We start from the raw sequence: 24170 nt of genomic DNA, 5'->3' as shown, positions 1-24170 counted from the left end.
AGGAGGATCGTGGGAACTACAGGCCAGTCAGCCTCACCTCAGTCCCCGGAAAAATCATGGAGCAGGTCCTCAAAGAATCAATCCTGAAGCACTTACATGAGAGGAAAGTGATCAGGAACAGTCAGTATGGATTCACCAAGGGAAGGTCATGCCTGACTAATCTAATCGCCTTCTATGATGAGATTACTGGTTCTGTGGATGAAGGGAAAGCAGTGGATGTATTGTTTCTTGACTTTAGCAAAGCTTTTGACACGGTCTCCCACAGTATTCTTGTCAGCAAGTTAAAGAAGTATGGGCTGGATGAATGCACTATAAGGTGGGTAGAAAGTTGGCTAGATTGTCGGGCTCAACGGGTAGTGATCAATGGCTCCATGTCTAGTTGGCAGCCGGTGTCAAGTGGAGTGCCCCAGGGGTGGGTCCTGGGGCCGGTTTTGTTCAATATCTTCATAAAATGATCTGGAGGATGGTGTGGATTGCACCCTCAGCAAATTTGCGGATGATACTAAACTAGGAGGAGTGGTAGATACGCTGGAGGGCAGGGATAGGATACAGAGGGACCTAGACAAATTGGAGGATTGGGCCAAAAGAAATCTGATGAGGTTCAATAAGGGTAAGTGCAGGGTCCTGCACTTAGGACGGAAGAACCCAATGCACAGCTACAGACTAGGGACCGAATGGCTAGGCAGCAGTTCTGCGGAAAAGGACCTAGGGGTGACAGTAGATGAGAAGCTGGATATGAGTCAGCCGTGTGCCCTTGTTGCCAAGAAGGCCAATGGCATTTTGGGATGTATAAGTAGGGGCATAGCGAGCAGATCGAGGGACGTGATCGTTCCCCTATATATAGTTGGGATTATTTTTTCCAATGTTCATTACTTTGCACTTAACATCCAATTTCATCTGCCATTTTGTTGCCCAGTCACCCAGCTTTGTGAGATTCCTGTGTAACTCCTCGCCGTCTGCTTTGGACTTGACTATCTTGAATAATTCTATATTGTCCAGAAACACTGCCACTTCTGTTCACCACCTTTTGCAGATCATTCATTAATATGTTGAACAGTACAGATCCCAGTACAGATTGCTGGGGGACCCCATTATTCACCTCTTTCCACTAGGAAAACTGATTATTTATTCCTACCCTTTAAACCTGTTTTATTTAGTAGAAGACAAACAGGATTGTCTTGATCTCCTCAGCTCAAGTATAAAACATCAAGCCCTAGAAATTCATTAGCTATGCTGTTAGCTGAGGGACCAGCAGTCAGTTGCACCAGATGCTGTTCTCCTGTGACATGAAATCTTAGAATCATAGAACAACAGAGTTGGAAGGGACCTCTGGAGGCCATCTAGTCCAACCCCCTGCCCAGAACAGGACCAATCTCAACTAAATCATCCCAGCCAGGGCTTTGTCAAGCCTAACCTTAAAAACTTCTAAGGAAGGGGATTCCACCACCTCCCTACGTAACGCATTCCAGTGTTTCACCACCCTCCTCGTGGTTCCTAATATCCAACTTAAATCTCCCCCACTGCAACTTGAGACCATTACTCCTTGTCCTGTCATCTGCTATCACTGAGAATAGTCTAGATCCATCCTCTTTGGAGCCACCTTTCAGGTAGTTAAAAGCAGCTATCAAATCCCCCCTCATTCTTCTCTTCTGCAAACTAAACAATCCCAGTTCCCGCAGCCTCTCCTCATAAGTCATGTGTTCCAGACCCCTAATCATTTTTGTTGCCCTTCGCTGTACTCTCTCCAATTTCTCCACATCCTTCTTGTAGTGTGGGGCCCAAAACTGGACACAGTACTCCAGATGAGGCCTCACCAGTGTCAAATAGAGGGGAACGATCACGTCCCTTGATCTGCTGGCAATGCCCCTACTTATACACCCCAAAATGCCATTGGCCTTCTTGGCAATATGAGCACACTGTTGACTCATATCCAGCTTCTCATCCACTGTCACCCCTAGGTCCTTCTATGCAGAACTGCTGCCTAGCAAATTCGGTCCCTAGTCTGTAGCGGTGCATTGGATTCTTCCGTCCTAAGTGCAGGACTCTGCACTTGTCCTTGTTGAACCTCATCAGATTTCTTTTGGCCCAATCCTCCAATTTGTCTAGGTCCCTCTGTATCCTATCCCTACCCTCCAGCGTATCTACAACTCCTCCCAGTTTAGTGTCATCTGCAAACTTGCAGAGGGTGCAATCCACACCATCCTCCAGATCATTAATGAAGATATTGAACAAAACCGGCCCCAGGACTGACCCTTGGGGCACTCCGCTAGATACCGGCTGCCAACTAGACATGGAGCCATTGATCACTACCCATTGAGCCCGACAATCTAGCCAACTTTCTACCCACCTTGTAGTGCATCCATCCAGCCCATACCACTTTAACTTGCTGACAAGAATACTGTGGGAGACCGTGTCAAAAGCTTTGCTAATGTCGAGGAATAACACGTCCACTGCTTTCCCTTCATCCACAGAACCAGTTATCTCATCATCTTGTCTTGGAGGAGCAGGGAGAAGAGGGAAGAGAAGATCGATCTTTGGACAGATGCAGGAACTCAGATATAACCAAGTCTGCCATGTCCAGATTGGTGAGACTATGATCATTCTGGGTCTCTTCTGCCAAATCTCCATATTTCAAGGATGAATGGAAATGGAGGAAAGGTGTAAGAGGAGCTCTTTCTTGTCCGTGTAAAAAAGGTATCTAAAACAGATGGGATCTCTGCTTGGTCTCAAGCAGATCTTCACATGAGCCACCGAAGATCTGAATGCTTACTTGTGATGGATGATGTAGCCCATAGTAGGATATAATAGCTAGCAAAATAATCCTAATCCAGCCAGCAGTATAAATTAATATGTTTCTTTTTCTGAAATTAATCCATTTTATTCTTATATTTTATTAGTATTAATTCCTTGGAATTTAGGATGTGTTGAGATATGTGTTTCCTAATAATAAGTTTTGCTGAAATGCAAGAAGCCTACTGGCCTGTAAGATCTGCTATATAGCAAAAAGTACAATCAGTTAAGAATATGTCAGCATAAAGGCTGGCAACCTTTGGCACAGATGAGAATGGTCCCTGAACTTTTGGGAACCAGAGGGAGGAACTATCCACATCACATCACAGGTTTATTCGGCTTCTACAGCTGGTTGGTAACCGCAGGTACACCACAACTTGGAGGTCATCAAGAGAGCCTAGGTTGGCAGTTTTCGAATGAGATAATCCTTATGAATATATTTAGAAAGTAAGTGTCATAATCCACTAATCTATAGTAGAAGGGTACCCATTAATTTTGTAGGGTATGGAAATAAGATTTGGGTATAGTAAGTTGGGCCTGAATTACATAGGTCAGGATCCTATAAAATACCTTGTAAGAGAGCTCTTAGGAGGTAGCTTCTGCTGGGTTCAGCTCTTCTAAATTCTAAGCTCTTCTAACTCCTGAAGCTTCGGTTTCTTGGAGTGCTTTTTCCAGTTCTCCTATACTCTATAGACTACCTTTTCATCTATCTATTCTATCTTCTATCACGCTATTAACACAGCTTGTGCAGTACACTATAATACTCAACATTCCTAACCACTGGGGAAGCCAGTACCATCGCGTAATCAGGCATGCCAGGAGTGAGGCTGGTCCTTCACCTCCTATTACCGTGTCCTCAAGGAAGGGTATGAGTATGTTAGGTTAAGGTACTTCTACTAGAAATGGCACCACCAGGAGTTTTGGAATTCTTTTACTGTTTTGCAGTTATAAGTTTCAATGCATTTCTTATTTTTATGTTAATTTCAATAAAGGTTTTATCCATTTGGTATTGTCCGCAGTGTATGTGTTCTTGCCAAGCACCCCAAGAATCCTCTCCCGATATAGAACTCTCTGAGTTCTTGAACTCTGTAGTCTGAATTGGATAAGAACCTATAAATCTTCTGGTCGGATGCGATCAGTGGTGAGCCACAACAACTAACCCATCAAATTCAGGACTGCAATGATGTGTCCCCTTCCATTTGATGTAAGCAAATTTCTTTTTTTTTTTTTAAAGTGTTAAGTGCAGAGCAGATATTATTGTAATGAACCATCCACACCGACCGATTACTTATAGACAGAGGCAACACAATTATGTTTCTGATCTGTGGTGAAAAGATTTGTAAGCCAGCCTGATGGCCCTCAGCTCTAGCAAGTTTATGAGGAACTGCTCCTCATTAGGCTTCCAAAGTCCACAGACAGAGACCCTAAATGTGTTCCCCAACCTAGATTGGAGGCATTCATGACATTTGTTAACAGAATAGACTGAGAGAAATGCATTTTTAAGACATTCCCTTGTTTTAGCCACTACCATAGGGAGGTCTGAGGGAGAAACATTAATAAAATGGGACATGATAGAAGTATATAAAATAATGGTCTAGAGAATGTGGATTAGAAGCTTCTGTTTTTCCCATCTCATAACACAAGAACAGGGGACATAATGATATAAGGAAATACTCTTTTGTTTAATGCATAATTTGACTGTGGAACTCACTGCCACAGGATGTTGACGAGGCTACTACTTTAGCACACTTCAGAAAGAGAGCAAACATTTATATGGATAAAAAGAATATCTAGTGTTATAATGGCTAATATTAAAGAGTATGAAAGGTTTCTAAAACTTGTGCTTCAGAGTTTAACCCAATTTCTAATTAAGGAATAGGATAAAACTTTCATTGGGGGTGGGGGGGGAAGAGGGGCAGATTATCCCTCATCTGTCAACTGCGGGCTTTCTCGCCCCTTCCTGTGAAGCATCTGGTACTGGCTACAGTCTGAAACAGAATGCTGGACTAGATGGATCACAGGTCTGATTTGGCAATTCCTAATTTTGGGTAAGACCAAAGGTGAATTAAAACATCAAAAATTTGAAAAAAAGTGAACTTTTCAACCTAAAACTAACAATGAGATTTGTTTTTGTAATATGAAGTAAAAAGGGAGAGGTCGGTTCCAGCAGGAAGATGGGGCTTGAGGGAGCTCTGTGCTTCCCTTCAACTACTGTTCCAATATGTTCAGTAACAGCATGTCTTGACACATGATTTCTGCAGTGAGGTTCTATGGAGGTAATGTTATGAAAAAGAAATTGATTTTATTATTTGAATAAGTGGAAGTCAGTACGGAACTACTGATCTGTTATGTAACAGCAAGATCAAAGGTGTCATTTCAGTTTGCCACTGTGCTGGAAATCTATTTTCTCATGATAACTATGCTGAGGTGCAATAAAAGATCTAAGCCCAACTTCAGTACTTAACTCTTTAAAAAAGCCTTGAAGGAAAAAATAATAGATCAGTCCTATGGCACCTTATGTTATTCCTTACATAAGTAGAAAATCATTTTGGCATACAATGAAAATAAAATCACCATTAGGGAAAATCTCTTTACATACTATTTTTTACATTTATTAGTCTGAAGTGGGGACTCAGCAAAACACTTACAAATGTAATGATTATAAATGGAATGTCCTAAGAATAAAAGTTAGCTTGGAAAAGATGATCTTTTCGCAGTGAGTAAAGTGTTTAATTGTTACCAAACCAAAGCAGGTATTTAAGGCAAGAATCCAAATTAGACTAGCACGTAGCAAGGCAATTATTATGCACAGCAGAAAGGAAAATCTCTTCCAGTAATTTATGGAAAGAACAGCATTTACAGAGAGTATGTTTACAAAATATCTCCCTAATCCTGGTTATTTACTCAAATTGATTTTGAAGGACTACAAAATGGTATATTTCAGTAACGAGGAAGTAGCTGAAGAATAGCATAGTCTGTAAGATGAGTCTGCCCCAGGAATTTGATTACTTACCAGTATGCGAAGTTGGAGTAAGGGGAGGAGGCGGAGCTACGTCTTGCGTTCCCCTCAGCCTCCCAGAGGCAGTGGAGGGTAAACCACGTACTGCAGGATTTCGTGTATGTCTCAATCTTTCCTCTCGTTCTCTCCTTTCACGTTCAGCATCTTCAGCAGCTCTGCTTGCACCCTGTAAGTCATGAAACTAGTTAACAATTAGGGTGAATATTGAGCTTAGTACTCTATTTCATATAAATACTAATGACTAAAATAACATTTAACACATGGAGCGTGAAACAGAACCTGACCATTTGTTACTATTGCTGTAAGTTCCCATCAAAAACTACAGTATTTAATTTAATTTGTATTTCATTATAGCATCCAGATATTATAGTTATGAGAAGGACTGTGGTGTCAGAAATCCTACCTAACACATGTCCATTGTCATGGCATCTGGGTACCTCACAACAGTTACAAGTAACAGTAATTGCCTTCTTCCAAAAATTCGGAAGTTGACCTCACAAACCCCAGAACCTGCTTTGATGGGAAAATACCAATTAAAGATCTGATTGTACTTGATCTTACTTTCTACCCTAAAGCTGATCACACTCACAGAGCACAAGAGGAGTGAATTCATAGATGAAGGACTTGACTGAGAACGCCCTTTTCCTAGGTCTGAAAAATACACCAGAAACAACCCTGCTGATGTAAAGGCTTGTCTTCACTACAGAGATTGACACTGATGCAATCGATGCAGAAGGGGTCGATTTAGCAGCTCTAGTGAAGACTCGCTAAATCAATGGCAGAGCACTCTCTGGTGGACTCCGGTACTCCAGCTCTCTAAGAAGAGTAAGGGAAGTCAACTGAACAGCGTCTCCCATTGACGCAGCGCAGTGAAGACACTGGGGTAAGTCGACCTAAGCTACGTGGACCCCAGCTATGTTATTCACTTAGCTGGAGTAGCATAACTTGGGTCGACTTACCCCAGTAGTGAAGAGAAGCCCTTAGCCATTGTGACAGGACATAGTGGTAAAACAATCTTTAGGGTTCCATGTCACTCAAGATTTACATCAATCAGCACCTGAAGCTGCACTCAGAAGTATGAAACACTGGTATAATATAATCTTAGCATATCACCATCTCAAGAGCTGAACCATTTCATTCTCCACAAGCTGAGTCTGCTTGAAACTCTTAGGGAGGCTACAGGCAGAGGACATTGCAGTAATATAGTTTTGAAGTGAAAAGCAAGAATCAGCATTAGGACAGCATCTGGTTCAAGCTACTACCAACTTTCAAAAAATCCAGGAGTAGGGCATTGATCAAACAATATTCTGAACTGGCAAACTAAGTTATGTAACTTGCACACATTTCTGTAGATCCCATTCAATCCATATAAAATGCAGCTGCTAAGATCTCCTTACCAGTTGATCTGATCACATCCCTGGCCCCCTCTGAATATGCAGAATGATTCCCTTCACTTATGTACTGCATCAACTTTTCCTGGCATTACCACAAACTTCTATTTAGCACTTTTTTGTTCTTGTCTCTTCTGTCAAAGATGTCTAGGGGTTTGAATAATGCCAACTTTGACCCCATTCGTCCACATCTCTCAGCTGTCACCATGCTTTCTCTTATGTTGTCCTCTGTGTATGCAACTCCATTCCTGAACTGATCTATAAAGCCATGTTCCTTTCTTTCATTTAAATCCCTCCTGAAGATACACCTCTTTCCGGAGGCATAACAAAAGCAGCTGCCAAAATCACTGACTTACTTATTTAACTTATACTTTAAACTGCTCATCCATGCTGAAGGACTGAATGCTGAGGTGGACAGACATAAGAACACGCAACTGAACCTGTGAATTGGTCTGGAGGAAATACATGCGGGGCTGAATGGTGGAGAATTAGAATTTCACTTAAAAACCAATCATAACAAGAAGCGTTCATTCACCCCCTGATCATTTTGCCCCTTTCCTCCTCCCTTGGTGGTTTTTTTTTTTTTTTCCCCAGATTATAAGCCTTTCCAAGCAAGGTGTGTGTCATCTTCTATGTTTAGGAGGGACATAGCATGTGAACTAATGCAATATAAAGTTTTAAAAATTATTTGTTTTTGTAGATGTTTTATAAGTTTGTGTAGTTTGCATTTTCTGATAACGAGATGCAGCAAATTTTTCTTTGAATGATCCGAGATTCATAGTAATGAAAGTAGGATGGGCAGCAGCAAGATCAGAAATTTTGTTTCAACGAATAGCTTGAAGAAAACTGGGATGGAGATCACCAGAATTAGAGCTACAATAGCAGAATTATATTGTCCCAAACATTCCTTACATCTCTCCAGAATGCAGCATTGATCAGGTGTCCCAAGAGCAACAGGCTCTGCAAACTTTGAAAACCCTTTCTGTACGAAAGCATAATAAAAACTCCAATAAATATTATTCTGAGCACAGGGGTTCAATCAAAAGATTTCCTACTTTGGGGAAGGCCACTTGTGCGAAAGTTCTCCCTCATTATCAATTATTGTCCTGTTCCTCCTACTCTAGGTATTAGACATCCATTATTCTGGTACAGTGATTTCTAGTAATTACTGGTTATGTCTACCCTGCGATGTAAGCCTGGTCTCAGATTCAGGCTTGAGCCCAGACCACTGTTTCATCTACAAACAAATCTCTCAGAATGGTGGGAACAATGTAGTAGTACCCTTTGTGGTTTATATACTCTTGTGCTCCTTGAGGAGGGCAAACTATGGGCACATGAGACCCATCAATGGCCCCACTGCAATCTGGAAAACCCCATTCTCTCAAAATCAGCAGTTACTTCAGGAATATCTTTTATGCTCGTCACCTTGGGATAAACCACGTGCCTGATTGCCTGAGAAACCTCTCCCACCACTTTACCCACATCTGACTTTCCAACACCAAACTGGTTTGCAACGGAGGTGTAGCAGCCTGGGGTAGCCAATTTCCAGATGGCTAGAGCAACCTGCTTCTGGACCAGTAAGGGTGGCTTCATGCATGTCTTTACACTAGTGGGTTGCGGAAACTGTTCACTAAACTCCAGAAACAGCTTTCTTCATGCAAAAGTTCTGGAAACACTGCTGGTCATCCCAGGTCTGCATGATGATGTGATTCCATCAGTCTGTTCTTGTGGCCCTGCGCCAAAAGAACTAGTCTACATAGGGGGCATCAGCAGCTATATGGAATGTCATGAACAGCCTTAGCCAGTGAGAGGTCTACCACGCCTGGGTACTCCCTCTCCTCCTCCTTGTGGTCCATCATAATCTCTTTCAGTTGCTTTTGGTGGGCCAAAAAACACTGCCACAATGTCCACCAGCGGTTCACGGAAGCTCTGCCCGTTTCCTGACACAGGAGTGAAAACAAAAGCAAAATAAGTTCCTGGAAAGGCACCTCCTCCACGATGCTGAGACCACACAGACCAAAAAGACTGATAGGCAAGACGTGTTGGTGGGATGTTCAAACTTGCAGGGTGGATGGTCAAGTTTTCCCGCAGTGCACTACAGTCAAAGGGCTAGAGCAGCTACATTTCAGGAAGGCACCAGGGAGTCTGGGATGTGGCTGGTTTGACTCAGGTCTGTGCGCTGCAGTATGGATCCTGGAGCCCCAGGTTCAAGCTCAGGTTAGAAAAATTTTAATATAGGGTTAACAATCAGTGTAGACTAACTCTGGACTTGCACTGCAGTGTAAACGTACTATGATCCCAGAGAGTGACAGAAATTAGATTTTCGATGTAAAGAATTAAATGTAACACATTTTCACCTACAAGTTAAGGAATAAATTTACTAGAGAGTTTCAATAGTGATCTCATTTGAAAATTAACATCTTGCCACTTATTAATTCATAATGAGAAGTTCCAATTCCCCTTAAGATTTTATTCTTAGTGTAAGGAATGTACTAGTTGATTTGAACATCTCAGTATTTCTTCAAGCCAATGTTCTCTCTCTCTTTACTAAAGAAATGAAAAGGCACTGTAGAAAATCATCTTCAAGCTTTCAGACTGCACTCAAACACCAAAAGAAAGCTGGGCCCTCAGAAATGTTGTTTGAACACAGGGAGTCTAGGGTAGCACAGTCAAAATATACACTGTTAGTAAAGAAATCAAACTTAAAATATATAGCAGCTATCCTAAATAGAAGAATTCAATTCTTCCAATGGCCTCTTTGACTAAGTCAGCAATGTTCTCTACTTACAAATTTGAGCATGTTCCAGTCAAATACATAGTCATAGGAGAAGCCTTGTCGGTGGAACAGGTTTCTGAATAACTGTCTTAGATAAGAATAGTCTGGTTTGTCATCAAAACGCAAAGAGCGGCAGAAATTCAGGTATGTAGCAAACTCGGCTGTAACAAGAGAAATCTAGTTTACTAGCTTCATATTTACTTTTAAATAATTGTTCCAAAATTAATGTACTGTTTTCTGGGATAGTACAGTTTTATCATCCTTTTCTACATGTAACATTATCTTCTCAACAATTCCTTCAGACACATCAAGCAAACAAAAAGATGCAGCACCATTTTAGTTGCTAAGCTATTAATTTTTCCTGGGGCAACTGTAATATTTACACTGCCAAGTGTACAGAAATTCTAAAGCCTAAATACATTAAGATTTGGTTCAAGGATATAAATGTCACAGAATCCCCTGAACGAAAGGAAAAATCAAAACCATAATGCTGGGACTTGGAGGAGACAGTACTGTGTCTCAATGGCACGGAGACAGGGTGGAGCAAGGAAATGGTAGAAAATAAACTACTGAATGGACTCCATCTAAAAAGATGTGGGCATCAAAGGAAGGATTTGTGTGATATTCCATATTTCATCATCAATCACACAGTAGGTAGAGACTCTACTTGCCAGCAGCAGAGAACATGATCTGAGGGAAGAGTCCCCACCAAAATAGCTGAAGGTGGGAGAGGAAAGAACAGGTTAGACTCCTACAGTAGCAATGAGCACAGTGGACAGGAAAGACAGTCTTATTTTGTGTGCGCCATTCACTGCTTCTGAATTTATATTGTACTTCTCAGGATAGGGCCAGTCTCTATTTATGTAAAATTCCATGGAAGAGTATTCAATTTTGCTATTGGACACATCTATGTATTTAAAATGCAAAATGTGGCATAGCCTGCATCTACATAAAGGCAATAAACGTGGGGAATGTTTAAAACATTGAATAAGCCACACTGAAATCATATCAAGTATCAGGGGGTAGCCATGTTAGTCTGTATCCACAAAAACAACAAGGAGTCCGGTGGAATCATGTAGTGTTTTGGATTTTTTAATACTTTAAACGTTTGGGTTTTATTTATATATATAGAGAGAGAGAGAGAGAGAGAGAGAGAGAGAGAGAGAGAGAGAGAGAGAGAGAGAGAGAGGCTGTCAATCACAGTTAACTCGCGATTAACTCAAAATAATTTATCACGATTAATCGCACTTATAAACTATAGAATACCAATTGAAATTTATTAAACATTTGGATGTTTTTCCTACATTTTCAATATTGATTTCAGTTGCAACACAGAATACAAATTGCACAGTGCTCACTTTATATTATTTTTTATTACAAATATACGTACTGAAAAATGATAAAAGAAATAGTTTTCAGAGTAGTATTTTTCAATTCACCTCATACAAGTACTGAAGTGCAATCTCTTTATCATGAAAATGTAACTTACAAATGCAGATTTTTTTTGGTTACGTAACTGCACTCAAACAAAACAGTGTAAAACTTTAGAGCCTACAAGTCCATCCAGTCCTACTTCTTATTCTGCCAATCGTTAAGACAAACAGGTTTGTTTACATTGACAGGAGATATTGCTGCCTGCTTCTTATTCACAGTGTCACCTGAAAGTGAGAACAAGTGTTCATTCGCATGGCACTTCTGCAGCCGATGTTGCAAGGTATTTACATGTCAGATATGCTAAACATTCATATGCCCCTTCATGCTTGGGCCACCATTCCAGAGGACATGCTTCCATGCTGATGATGCTCGTTAAAAAAATAATGCGTCAATTAAATTTGTGACTATACTCCTTCAGGGGAGAATTGTACGTCTCCTGCTCTGTTTTACCTGCATTCATTTCATGTTATAGCAGTCTCGATGATGACCCAGCACATGTTCGTTTTAAGAACACTTTCACAACAGATTTGACAAAACACAAAAGGCACCGATGTGAGATTTCTAAAAGTAGCTACAGCACTTGACCCAAGGTTTAAGAATCTGAAGTGTCGTCCAAAATCTGAGAGGGATGAGGTCTGGAGCATGCTTTTAGAAGTCTTAAAAGAGCAAGACTCTGATGCAGAAACTACAGAACCCAAACCACCAAAGAAGAAAATCAACCTTTTGCTGGTGGCATCTGACTCAGATGATGAAAATGAACATTCATAAGTCTGCACTGCTTTGGATCGTTACCAAGCAGAACCCATCATCAGCATGAAAGCATGTCCTCTGGAATGGTGGTTGAAGCATGAAGGGACATATGAATCTTTAGCAAAGGAATTCTCAAACGGTGGGTTGTGACCACTCAGGTGGTCGCGAGGTTATTACGTGGGAGGGTTGCAAGCTGTCAGCCTCCATCCCAAGCCCCACTTTGCCTCCAGCATTTATAATGGTGTTAAATATGTTTAAGAGTGTTTTTAACTTATAAGGGCGGGGATGGATCGCACTCAGAGGCTTGCTATGTGAAAGGGGTCACCAATACAAAAGTTTGAGAACCACTGCTTTAGCACATCTGGCACGTAAATATCTGGCAACACCAGCTACAACAGTGCCATGCGAATGCCTGTTCTCACTTTCAGGTGACATTGTAAACAAGAAGCAGGCAGCATTATCTCCTGAAAATTGTAACCAATCTTGTTTGTCTGAGTGACTGGCTGACCAAAAAGTAGGACTGAGTGGACTTGTAGGCTCTAAAGTTTTACATTGTTTTATTTTTTAATGCAGTTATTTGTCTGTACATAATTCTACATTTGTAAGTTCAACTTTCATGATAAAGAGATTGCACTACAGTACTTGTATGAGATGAACTGAAATATACATTTTTTTGTTTTACAGTGCAAATATTTGTAATAAAAAAATATAAAGTGAGCACGGTACACTTTGTATTCTGTGTTGTAACTGAAATTAATATATTTGAAAAAGTAGTAAACATCCAAACGTATTTAAAATAAATGGTATTCTATTGTTAACAGCACGATTCATTTTTTTAATTGCTTGACAGCCCCAGTATATATGCGTGTGTGTATATATATATATATACACACACACACACACACACACTAACTATAACTCTGAATATTCTTGTTACATATATAACAAGAATATTCAGAGTTATAGTTAGTGTGTGTGTGTATATATATATATACACATATATACACACACACACACACACACTAGGGCTACACCCTCCATGCAATAAATTAAATTATACATACACACAGTGGCAGAGTTAACGTTCCTTGAGAACTTTAGACTGCAAGATTCCCATTTTTTATATTTTCAACCATAATGTTCCATTCACATTGTATTTAATTTTAAGGAAACAAAGCTGACAACTTGAATGGTACAGAGAAGATCAGGATCTTCTGTTGCCTCTTGTAACACAAGAGCAAAGGGACAATCAATTAAATTGAAAGGTGGCAAAAGTCAAAACATATGAAAAGAAATATCTTTTTCACACTACTCCAACTGTGGAAGTGTCACCACAGGCAGTTGTTGAGGCCAAGAACTTCGCAAGATTCAAAGACTGGACATTTATACGGCTAACAAAAATGTTCACATTTTTAGTTAATGATAAAACAAACTGTGGAAGAGATTAAACCTTGTGTGTCAGGGTTTAAATCAATTTTTAACTGCCAGAGATTAGGAAGATAACTAAATTTTTGGGGGAACGGCCAGCGTGACTGGGCAGATCAAATGTGGGGGAAAACACCGGCCTAATGTAAGCTTTCTTGCATTTTCCTCTGAGGCATTTGGTGTTGGCCACTGTCAGAGACAGGATACTGGATCAGATGGATCATACAGTCAATCCAGTATGGTAATTCCTATTCTCCATGTTCCCAAGTACAGCAGATACTATTGGTACATCTGACTTTGCAATCCAGCCCATTCAAACAACGGGAATAAAACCTTGAACTGGTCAACTCCTATAAATAATTATTTTTGTCTATCTTCATACAGCACAGCATTTTTACAAGAGCACAAAGTATGATAAAAGTACAGAGTCAGGAGAGACCGCTTTCAATCCCAAAGTCCCAGTGAATACACATTCAAAAAAAATATAAAATTGAAGGTGAGGAGAGCTGGTCAAGGGACAGAGGGGGTCCTGACACGCAAGTGTGATGTCCATGTACATAAACATTTAGCCCATCATGGAGTTTGATATGCCTAATTATGAACAGATGTCAAAGTAATCACTAAATTAATATAGCTTAAAACTTAAATAGCAATAGAACCTACTATTCAATGTCAAGTAAAAAAAAAAAAAAGCTAACTTTGTCAATACACCATCAAAAGGATAACTTACAAGGATATCCTTTACACAAAACCTCAATGGGTGTAGACATTTTCTTTTCACTGATACGTTCATATTTCTGTCTTTTTGTTGCTGCCTTCAGTCCCTGCCATGGGAGGGAGCCCAGGTTAAAATACATCAGTACATAGCCCAAGGACTCCAAGTCGTCTCTGCGAGACTGCTCTACAAGAGTATAAAAGTGGAGTTGTTAGATTTGATGTTCTGATGTGAACGTACAAAAATGTTTATGCCATAAACTGTCACTGAAAGCCTTACAAATACATAATATATGGCTAAAGGTCAGTAAGTCCATCTTAAACTTGCCAATAATTAGAAACAGTTATCCCTCTTGCAGTTATGCAAAAACTTACTAATTCCTTGGAACCACTAGTTTCCTGCTTTTATTCCTACCTGCAGACATAAGCCTAAAGAAATCACACACATAAGCCCAACTTAACCACCCCCACTATTGTTATTTCTTTTCTTTCTTCCTGGGATTCAGGGTTTCAACATCTTAAACTCTATTGGGAGGATGGCCAGAAATGAGATAGGGATATTATGTCAGAAGGTGTTAAATGGTTCTTATCAATCAGTTATTTGATTTATAGACAATTGTGGCTCTGCTAAATAGGAGGCAGGGACTCTGTGTGCCTCTCCTCCTTCCACATTTGCACCCTTTCAGTTTTCTAATTTTCCCCCAAACATCAGCAGGGTTCTGCATATTGTTGCCTAAAATATTTCCTGAAATTTTGGAATTTATTGGATGCAGCATTCAAAAGTTATTGCATGACAAATAGGCAGCATCAAGTTGAGTGTAAGCCTTGCAAGCTCAGCCAATAGTACATATCAATGCATCAGCTACAAAAGAATTATCTGCTTGCTAAAAGGATTTATCCAGACTGTATATTTCATTAACTGAATACTCAAAATGACAGATACATATTTTGCTAGACAGAAAGCGATCTTCCTCCAGCTCACCAATTCCAAGATGAGTGTTTATAGATGCATAACGGGCAGTTCCTGTTAAGTTTTTATTTTCACGATATGGAATGTGCTGGTGAGTTCGAGCATCCCGATACTTCTTGGCTAACCCAAAGTCTATTATGTAGACCAGATTGCCTTTCTTTCCCAGACCCATCAGGAAGTTATCAGGTTTTACATCTCGGTGGATGAAGTTCTTAGAGTGGATATATTCAATTCGACTAATCTAGATACAGAGAAGAAATTAATTCAAGAGACATTGTGCATGAATTTCTGTTACTAGAAACAGTCCTAAAAACAAATTCCTTTACCTGTTTTATCATTTAAAATATCAGATTATTAAAAGAAATGGATTTTACAAACAGCTTACTTTTCACTATATTGTTTTCATATCTTTCTCCAGTTCCCTCACCTTAGTAAATTTCACGTTTGTTTCTACTCAGCTTCACTTTCTGGCTCTTTTGCACTAGCACAATGTAACAATGTCTAGATAGTAAACAATTCAGAAGAATATTTAAATTCCAATAAAAACTGTTTTAATTTAAACATTCATCAAAATTATTGATTTAAAGTTTTGCATTTACAAAAATAAACCTAATTTTGAGTGTTACAACCTTTAAAAGAGATCACAAACCCCACCCACCTCTGAATTCCTGAAAAGGGATATAGCTGAGTAAACGCTCTTTGAAAATCTTAATATGACAAGTAGATTTCATCATCAAGAGCGTGAAAGCAATTTCCTACCATTTGGTCAGCAAGCAACAGGACTGTCTTCAGACTGAATTTCCTTGAACAAAAATTGAATAGATCTTCAAGGCTTGGTCCCAACAACTCCATCACCATTACATTATAGTCTCCTTCAGCTCCACACCATTTAATTGTGGGAATACCCACTAGAACAGAGAAAAATAGTTTATTCACAGTGCTTTTCATCTGAATTTCTATAGGTCATGAACATGGATCTTCAAGACCCTTAAAACAGATTTAAAAAACACATTATTCTGTAAAATTTTAAATATTCCCAATGAGGGCTATTTTGTGTTTCCAGTGATGTATAATATTTTACACTATGTAAAGGATTTTTGAGAACATAAACCTAAGATTCTGCAGAAGGACTAACAAAATTTCTAACAGGAGATATCTAAACTTACATCCTCCTCTTTCAAAAAAGAACTGACACACATATTGTGCTAAGCATGTAATCCCATGCATTGGTGCTTTGTTGGATCAGGGCCTTAGACAACATTTCATATATTCATACAGTCCCTGTAAGGGGGTAAATAGCTCCATTATACAGATGGGGAGCCTGTGACAAGTAAGTGACAGAGGCAAAGTGACAGAGAGTGTGCTTGTCAGAACAAGCTTTAGAACTCAATTTCCTGGTTTCCAGAACCATTATCATGTCACAATAAAAACATTTATCTGGGCTTAGTGTTTGAAATGGATTGTATTTATTTATTTATTTGAGGCAGTTAACAATAAAACTAAGTTAACTATATGTTTAGGCCCCAAACCTCTGTTGGGATCGGCTAGCATAATCCTCTGTGCCGGGGCAGCATTCCACTGAAGTCAATAAGACGTCAGTATTTTTACCTACCATAGGATGGCATGTGGTGGCTATTAAAATTCATGTCCTACTCTGCTACTCCTTGTCTTAGGAGGTCAAAATTATTTAAGAAGTGAGGGAATTCTCCCAGTCTAGTTCTAAGAAGTTAAAAACACAGAAGTGAGAATACTAGCAGTTGGCATCTTTAGTTATTTTTTTTTTTCTGTTTATATAAATTTGTGTTCTGTCTGAAGGTAATTTCTGGAGGTAAAAACTTGACATTTTATAAAAATTCAAAATATTTAAGATGGAAGAACATCAGAAAAATTTAAAAGCTGAGAACCATCTCTTTTAAACTTTTAAAAAACTGAACGTAGAAAAGGAGCTAAATTTTAACATTTTTCTGAGTTGTGTTGACTAGATTAGTGAATGGTAGTGTTGGGGGCAAATACTCGAACACAGAAAAACTGAAGGAAACCTCCCTCATCTCCAAAAGGGAACCTGAACACTAACGTATCTGATATCCATGAACACAGACAAAAATACTCTTATTAGCAGAAACTTAAGTTTACCTCCTCCCTGCATCATTTTGTAGATTTTACTCTCTATGTGGAGCTGAGGATGCTTGGTTTTCACACATTCCAATTTGATGGCAACCTCTTCACCGGCAGCAATGTCTGTTCCTAAAAACAGAAAAGGACAATCGATATAGAAAAGCAAGATATTTCTTTCCAAATGTGTTTCCTGTATGGAAATTGATAATTTCAATTAAACAAGATATTGACAAACTGTTCTATAATGATCAGATGACAGACTGACAATATCCTGAGTGAACCTCATGGAATTAAAATAAACTTTACTGAATGAAGTTAAACCGTATTGAGTTAGGGTTAACATTTTTGGCGTACATGGTATTAAAAATGCTATTGTATATGTGTTATTGTGGCACTGTATGTACCTTCTCTAATAGGGAGGGGGATGCTAATCTAGTTCCTCCATTATTTGTCCTTTGAAGCAATACCATGGAGAGGTACCCATATACTAGTTCAAACTGGATTCTCCATTACCCAAGAGACAACTAAAGGGTTTTTGGATAAATAGGCTGGTTATAAACTGGCCCATGGCAGAGGACCCCAATCCTTAGGGTAGGGTTGAAAGGACTTGGCCTACTGAGGCCTCATGATACTGGGTGCTTATTCTGAGCTGAAGCTGTGATGAACTGGTAACCACAAAGAATCCTATGGGGTTGGGAGGCAGAGGTTGTTGAAGGACTGCTCCTGCCAGAATCTAAATTAGGGTGAACCTTGGTAAGCTTATTAACGTTCATATAGGTTTTTTTTATTGTTTTCTCTGTAATGCTTTTTAACTTAAGAATAATGTGGGCTTGAATAGGAAGTGCTGTGTGGTACCTCATAACTTTAGCAATTGCACCTGTTAACTGTTTCTGAAGAGAAAGCAAGCAGATGTTCTTGGGAAACCTGTCTGTGCTGGGAACAACAGTGAAGGCAGGAACTTCCCATTCTTGGTTCTGGTATTACTACAGTTTCTACCCCAATATTAGAAGTGTCAGTGTATAACTGAAATGTTTTATCAAAATTATGTTTGATCAAAACAGGCCTTTTCTTTGTAAGGTTCATTATGGAAGTAACAACACCATTGAATTCCTTTACAAACCCAAGGTAAAACTTGGTTAGACCAATAGTAGATTGGATCTGCTCTTGCAGCATAATTCCTGTATGTTTCATATTATCTTGCCATGAGCCAATGAAAATAGCTAATTTATTCATACAAGCTCTGGCAAATGTTTGGAGCCCAATTAACATCAAGTCAATGTAGATATTAATGTTCTTCATAGCACAGGAATCTTGGCATTTAGCCAGGAAAGCAATATGGTAATGTGCCTCAGTTTCCCTTTTTATAAAGCACATTAGATCTGAAATGTCTTTTCTGCTGAGATAAGTTCCAAGACTGGTTATAGGCACTAGCTTTGAAATATCAGTATCACAAGGCCTTTTAACATAAAGTGTGTTCTTATGTATCACTCTTAACGTGTTCAAGAGTTTTTCCAAAAGATTAGGTATATCATATATTTTTACAGTTCTTGGTATCAGCCACACATTAGTCACAAGAGTTAACATTAGCATTAATATTAACATCAAATCTATTATGAGCATATATTTACAAACATTTTTGTTATGCCATGCCTTTGGCTCAATACCATTGGGGTTTTGGCATTTTAGGGTTAACCTGTGGCTTCCATTTGCAAGATTAAGTTTTTTCCTTCCCCCCCTGTTCCAGAGGGTCAAAATCTGAGCTCTCTTGTGTAACAGAATCCATTGGCTGGCTGGGTATGTCCTCTTTGCTAACAGCCACAGGTAAGTCTTTCTCCCCTCAGTCAGTCAGGTAATTTACAACAACAGACACTTGCTTGTTTACTCATTTTCAGATTCTTAACCTTTACCAATTCCAAGGCTGGACTCAGTCTTAAAGAGATACCATTCATTTTCACTAGCATGTTGGAAGGACAAAAGAACCTTGAGTCTATTACCAACCTCTGCTTTCACATGGAATCAGATGTTGAGTCCGCTTTGGCCTGGGCTACACTGCGGGGGAGTTTGAACTAAGATACGCAACTTCAGATACGCGAATAGCGTAGCTGAAGTCAAAGTATCTTAGTTCGACTTACCTGACCGTCCTCACGGCGGCGAGTCAACCGCAGCGCCTCCCCTGTCAACTCTGCTTACTCCTCCTGCTGAGGTGGAGTACAGGCGTCGATTCGGGGATCGATTTATCGCGTCTAGATGTGACGCGATAGATCAATCACTACCCGCATATCCGGCGGGTAGTGTAGACGTACCCTAAGAGACTACAAGACATATCCAAAGTATCTCGAGATGAGAGGTTACCTGCCATCCACTGTATTCGAGAGATTAACAGCACTGCTGTCCTGCTCTGTAGATTCAGCTACCCAGCCCTCCCTCTGAACCTGAGACAGAAACTGTTCATTTATAGAATCAACATGGAGACATTCCTGTCCCAACAACATTGTCCTCCCAGCAAGTTGGTTATCATAGGGCTGGTCGAATTCCCTGACAATCTTCATTCCATTTAAAACATTCTCAAAGCTATCCACACTGTTAGTGGGTAACACAGTTAAACCAACTTCATGCTCTCCTTGTGCCCTGGTCATGATATCAACCTGATTAAACAGAGTTGTCATATCTTTACGCAGCAACACACTAGGAACAGGCAAAATAGAAGCACCAGAATTGCCTGGCCCCTGGACTTTGTTATGACTATAACTGGATATGACCTAGTTACCATGTCATTCTCCCTAGGAAACAAACTTAGGAACATTTCCTTCTTGAGCTTCAGTTGAATCCAGAACCAACTCTGGTACAACTGATAAATTTTCAACCACCATAGGTTGACAGGCTTCAGACAAAGAGCTAGAGAGACACACTTTTGCAGCAGGCACACTGCTATTCTTAACAGACAAACAATTGGAGAGATCCTTTCCTTGTCCCAGCACCCATGGCTGATTTCACACACATACTTGGAAAGTGGGACAGCTTCCTTAACAGGCAAGTTGCCACTCCCAACAGATAAACTGCTGTTCTCCACAGATAGTGTCTCATTATACTGAGCTACTTTAAGCAAATCACTTTTACCTTGTTCAGGCTCACTTTCACAAGCTTTACTAGCCAACAATCCATCACCCACAATCAATCAATCTACCCTTTTCTTCCTCAACTAGGGCTTCAAACTGGCCATCAACTTTAATCTGCTCTAGAGAAATATTTTCCTGACCAGCGAGTTCTCTCTGTGCTTCATCTAATTCCAGATTCTCTTCTGAGATATTAGACAGACATTCAGAAACTTCATTCACAGACAAACAGTTATTTTCCACCTTAGCCAGGTTAGAGTCACCCTCTCCCTGGTCACAGCATAATGGGTTAAACACAGACAACTTCTTAGTCTCAAACAACATACCAACATTGTTATAAACTGGACTTTCAAGAGGATACAGTTTCTGCTGTTCTTCCATTGCTTTTTTTTGATTTGGAGCTTAAGTTTGTCCACTTCTGTTTCAGCTTGCAGCACTTCCATTTGCCTTCTGTAAGCTTCTTTGGCTCTCTCTCCAGCTTCTTTTTCCAGCTGGGCCAAGGCTTGCTTCTCTTGCATTCAAAGTTCTGCCAGTCTTTGTTCATGTTCAAGACACAGGCTCTCTCTCAGGGCTTGTAGTTTGATTTCTTCTGCTGATGCCTTCTGGCTCATGGTCACTGATCTTTAACCTTTAAAATTCTCAATATCAAATTTGAAATTTTGAATAGCGTGGGGATCTGATCCAAAGCTTAATTGACCTGGTTCTGTGGATCCTGCCGACTATGCCACTGTAACCTCGCCTTTGTGGGTCACAACTGAGAATACCAAATTCAGGACAAACTGCTGAGAAATAGGGTGGACACACCCCAACACTGGAGGTTATTCTCCCATGAGATATACCAAACCAGCAACAAAAGTACACTTCTGTTTCACCACACTGGCTAACAAGAAGTCATAAAAGCAGTTTCCTTAGGCATTCCAGTCCTTGTATCGGCACCAAAACCACTAGACTTAGGGATGAGCTGTTCTTTAAAACCAATCTCCTCAAATAAAAGGTTCTTTTGATCACCAAGGACCAGCCACACACCCAGGTCAATATACAACTCAGATCTTACCCCAAAAATCACACCGTTGCTGATCCTTTAGTACCTAAATTCTAAAGGTTTATTCATAAAAAGAAAGAAAGGTGAGAGTTAAAATCGGTTAAAGGAGTCAAATACATACAATAAATGCAAAGTTCTTGGTTAAGGCTTGTAGCAGTGATGGAATAAACTGCTGGCTTGATAAGTCTCTGGTTGCTTCCAAATCATTGGAAGGACCTCAGTCCCTTGGTTAGAATGCTCCCTTTAGTATAAGTCCATAGTCCAGAGGTTTGAGAAGGAAAGAGGCAAAATGGAGGTGTTTCCAGGGCCTTGTATAGTTTTTGCCATGTGGAGGGAAACTCATTGTTTCAAACAAAGCCCTCAGCAAAGCTAATGGAAAATCACAGGTGACAAAATAGTGTTTGGAGTCACATGGGTGAGTCACAGATCCATGCATGACTCCACTAAGGCCCTGTCTACACTGGCAAGTTTCTGCGCAGTAAAGCAGCTTTCTGCACTGTAACTCCCAAGATGTACACACTGCCAATCCACAGTGCACAGAAACCGCGCAGTTCCAGCGTTGTAAAAAAAACACCCCAACGAGAGGCATACAGCTTTCTGCACTGGGCCTACAGCGCTCGATGCCAGTGTAGACACCGGGGTTGATTACAGCACTGCGACTGGCCTCCAGGAGGTGTTCCACAATGCCTGTTCTCGCCTCTGGTCATCAGTTTGAACTCTACTACCCTGCCCTCAGGTGACCAACCATCATCCCCACCCCATAAATTCTTCTGGAATTTTGTAAGTCCCCTTCCTGTTTGCTCGGTGATGCATGCAGTGGTCTCAGCACATCTTTTCAGATGGCTATGCCTGCTCCATGCACCAGGCGATCCCCCACATGGAGCAATGCCGAGCTGCTGGACCTCATCAGCATTTGGGGAAAGGAGGCTGTCCAGTCCCAGCTGTGCTCCAGCTGTAGGAATGATGATACCTATGGACAGATTTCACGATGCATGACAGAAAGGGGCCATGACCAGGACACATTGCAGTGCACGGTCGAAGTGAAGGAGCTGCGGAACGCTTACCACAAGGCGTGGGAGGCAAACGCTGCTGCGCCCATGAGCTGCCAGTTCTATAAAGAGCTGGATGCGGTACTCGGCGGCAACCCCACCTCCACTTCCGAAGACCACTGTGGATACTTCGGTGGCTTGCATGCCAGTCGAGAGCGGACTGAGCCAGGAGGAGGAAATCTTGGACAAGAATGTGGAGGGTGACCCAGAGGCAGAGCATGACTCTGAGGTCAGATACATGCATCCAGGAGCTCTTTTTTACCCCAGAGGAGGCTAGACAGTCACAGGTGTTGGATGTTGGCGAAGTGCAACAGGAGAGGAGGCCCCTGGTAAGTGGATTTGATTTTGGGAATCGCTGAAGCAAGTTGTTGGGGGCAGGCGGGTTGCAGAAAGCAGGCTTGTCTCCCACCGCATGCCTAGTCTGAGCAGCGGAACAGGCTGCTGATTGACTCCCTCACTTCACGTGAATCTGCCTCAGAGATCTCCAGGAAACTCTCATGGAGATACTGAGCAATCAGCTGCTGACCCTCAGCAGCATGATATCTTAAATAACAATCACACCTTGTGGAAAGTGTGGGGACAGGAATGATTATCAGGCCCCCCCTACTGTGCTGGCTCCCCCCAAGAGCCAAGTGCCCAGTGTACAGAAGGGTCCGGGAAGCGTGATTTACCTTGCGCCTGCAGCTACTCACCATTTTGGGGGTCTTGTGGCTCATGTGTGCTTGCCTGGGGTCAGCCAGTTAGTGACAGGTGAGAGAGTATGGGCTGTGTTTTAAATCACTGAATCAGTGCTGTGTGTGTTGCAAACAATACTGCTTCTGTAAAATGTTGTGTTTAAACTTCAGAGATGAGCTTGGGAGCCCCGCCTCCCTCTTTTGTTACCGGCAGCTGAACGGCTGCACATAACTAGAAAGCAGCCACGAAGAACTAAGGAGGACTTTTTGCGTGATCATTGAATCATAGAATATCAGGGTTGGAAGGGACAGGAGGTCATCTAGTCCAACCCCCTGCTCAAAGCAGGACCGATCCCCAACTAAATCATCCCAGCCAGGGCTTTGTCAAGCTTGACCTTAAAAACTTCTAGGGAAGGAGATTCCACCACCTCATAACATAAACCACCAACATAAACCTCCCCCACTGCAACTTGAGACCATTACTTCTTGTTCTGTCATCTGATACCACTGAGAACAGTCTAGATCTAAAAGGAGTACTTGTGGCACCTTAGAGACTAACCAATTTTTCCACATCCTTCTTGTAGTATGGGGCCCAAAACTGGACACAGTACTCCAGATGAGGCTTCACCAATGCCGAATAGAGGGTAATGATAACATCCCTCAATCTGCTAGCAATGCTCCTACTTATACAGCCCAAATTGCTGTTAGCCTGAACACACTATTGACTCATATCCAGCTTCTCGTCCACCATAACCCCTGTCCTTTTCTGCAGAACTGCTGCTTAGCCACTCTGTCCCTAGTCTGTAGCAGTGCATGGGATTCTTCCTTCCTAAATGCAGGACTCTGCACTTGTCCTTATTGAACCTCATCAGATTTCTTTTGGCCCAATACTCTAATTTGTCTAGGTC

At 40.9% G+C, this 24170-nt stretch overlaps 1 protein-coding gene across 6 annotated transcripts in view; it reads right to left on the bottom strand.

The window, feature by feature from the left end:
- CSNK1D (casein kinase 1 delta) overlaps positions 1 to 24170 on the bottom strand; it is a 64654-nt gene that overhangs the window by 20053 nt on the left and 20431 nt on the right. For all 6 annotated transcript variants that reach the window (XM_074971042.1, XM_074971039.1, XM_074971040.1 and 3 more), the window contains exons 2-7: positions 17403 to 17513; positions 16029 to 16177; positions 15282 to 15510; positions 14316 to 14486; positions 9989 to 10137; positions 5804 to 5975 (exon numbers count right to left, since the gene is read on the bottom strand). In XM_074971042.1, coding sequence (XP_074827143.1) covers positions 5804 to 5975; positions 9989 to 10137; positions 14316 to 14486; positions 15282 to 15510; positions 16029 to 16177; positions 17403 to 17513 — 981 coding nt within the window. The remainder of the gene's footprint in view (positions 1 to 5803; positions 5976 to 9988; positions 10138 to 14315; positions 14487 to 15281; positions 15511 to 16028; positions 16178 to 17402; positions 17514 to 24170) is intronic.

This window comes from Natator depressus, chromosome 14, assembly GCF_965152275.1.
Source record: "Natator depressus isolate rNatDep1 chromosome 14, rNatDep2.hap1, whole genome shotgun sequence".
Classification (NCBI taxonomy): domain Eukaryota; kingdom Metazoa; phylum Chordata; order Testudines; family Cheloniidae; genus Natator; species Natator depressus.
This window is presented reverse-complemented; position numbering and strand designations above follow the sequence as displayed.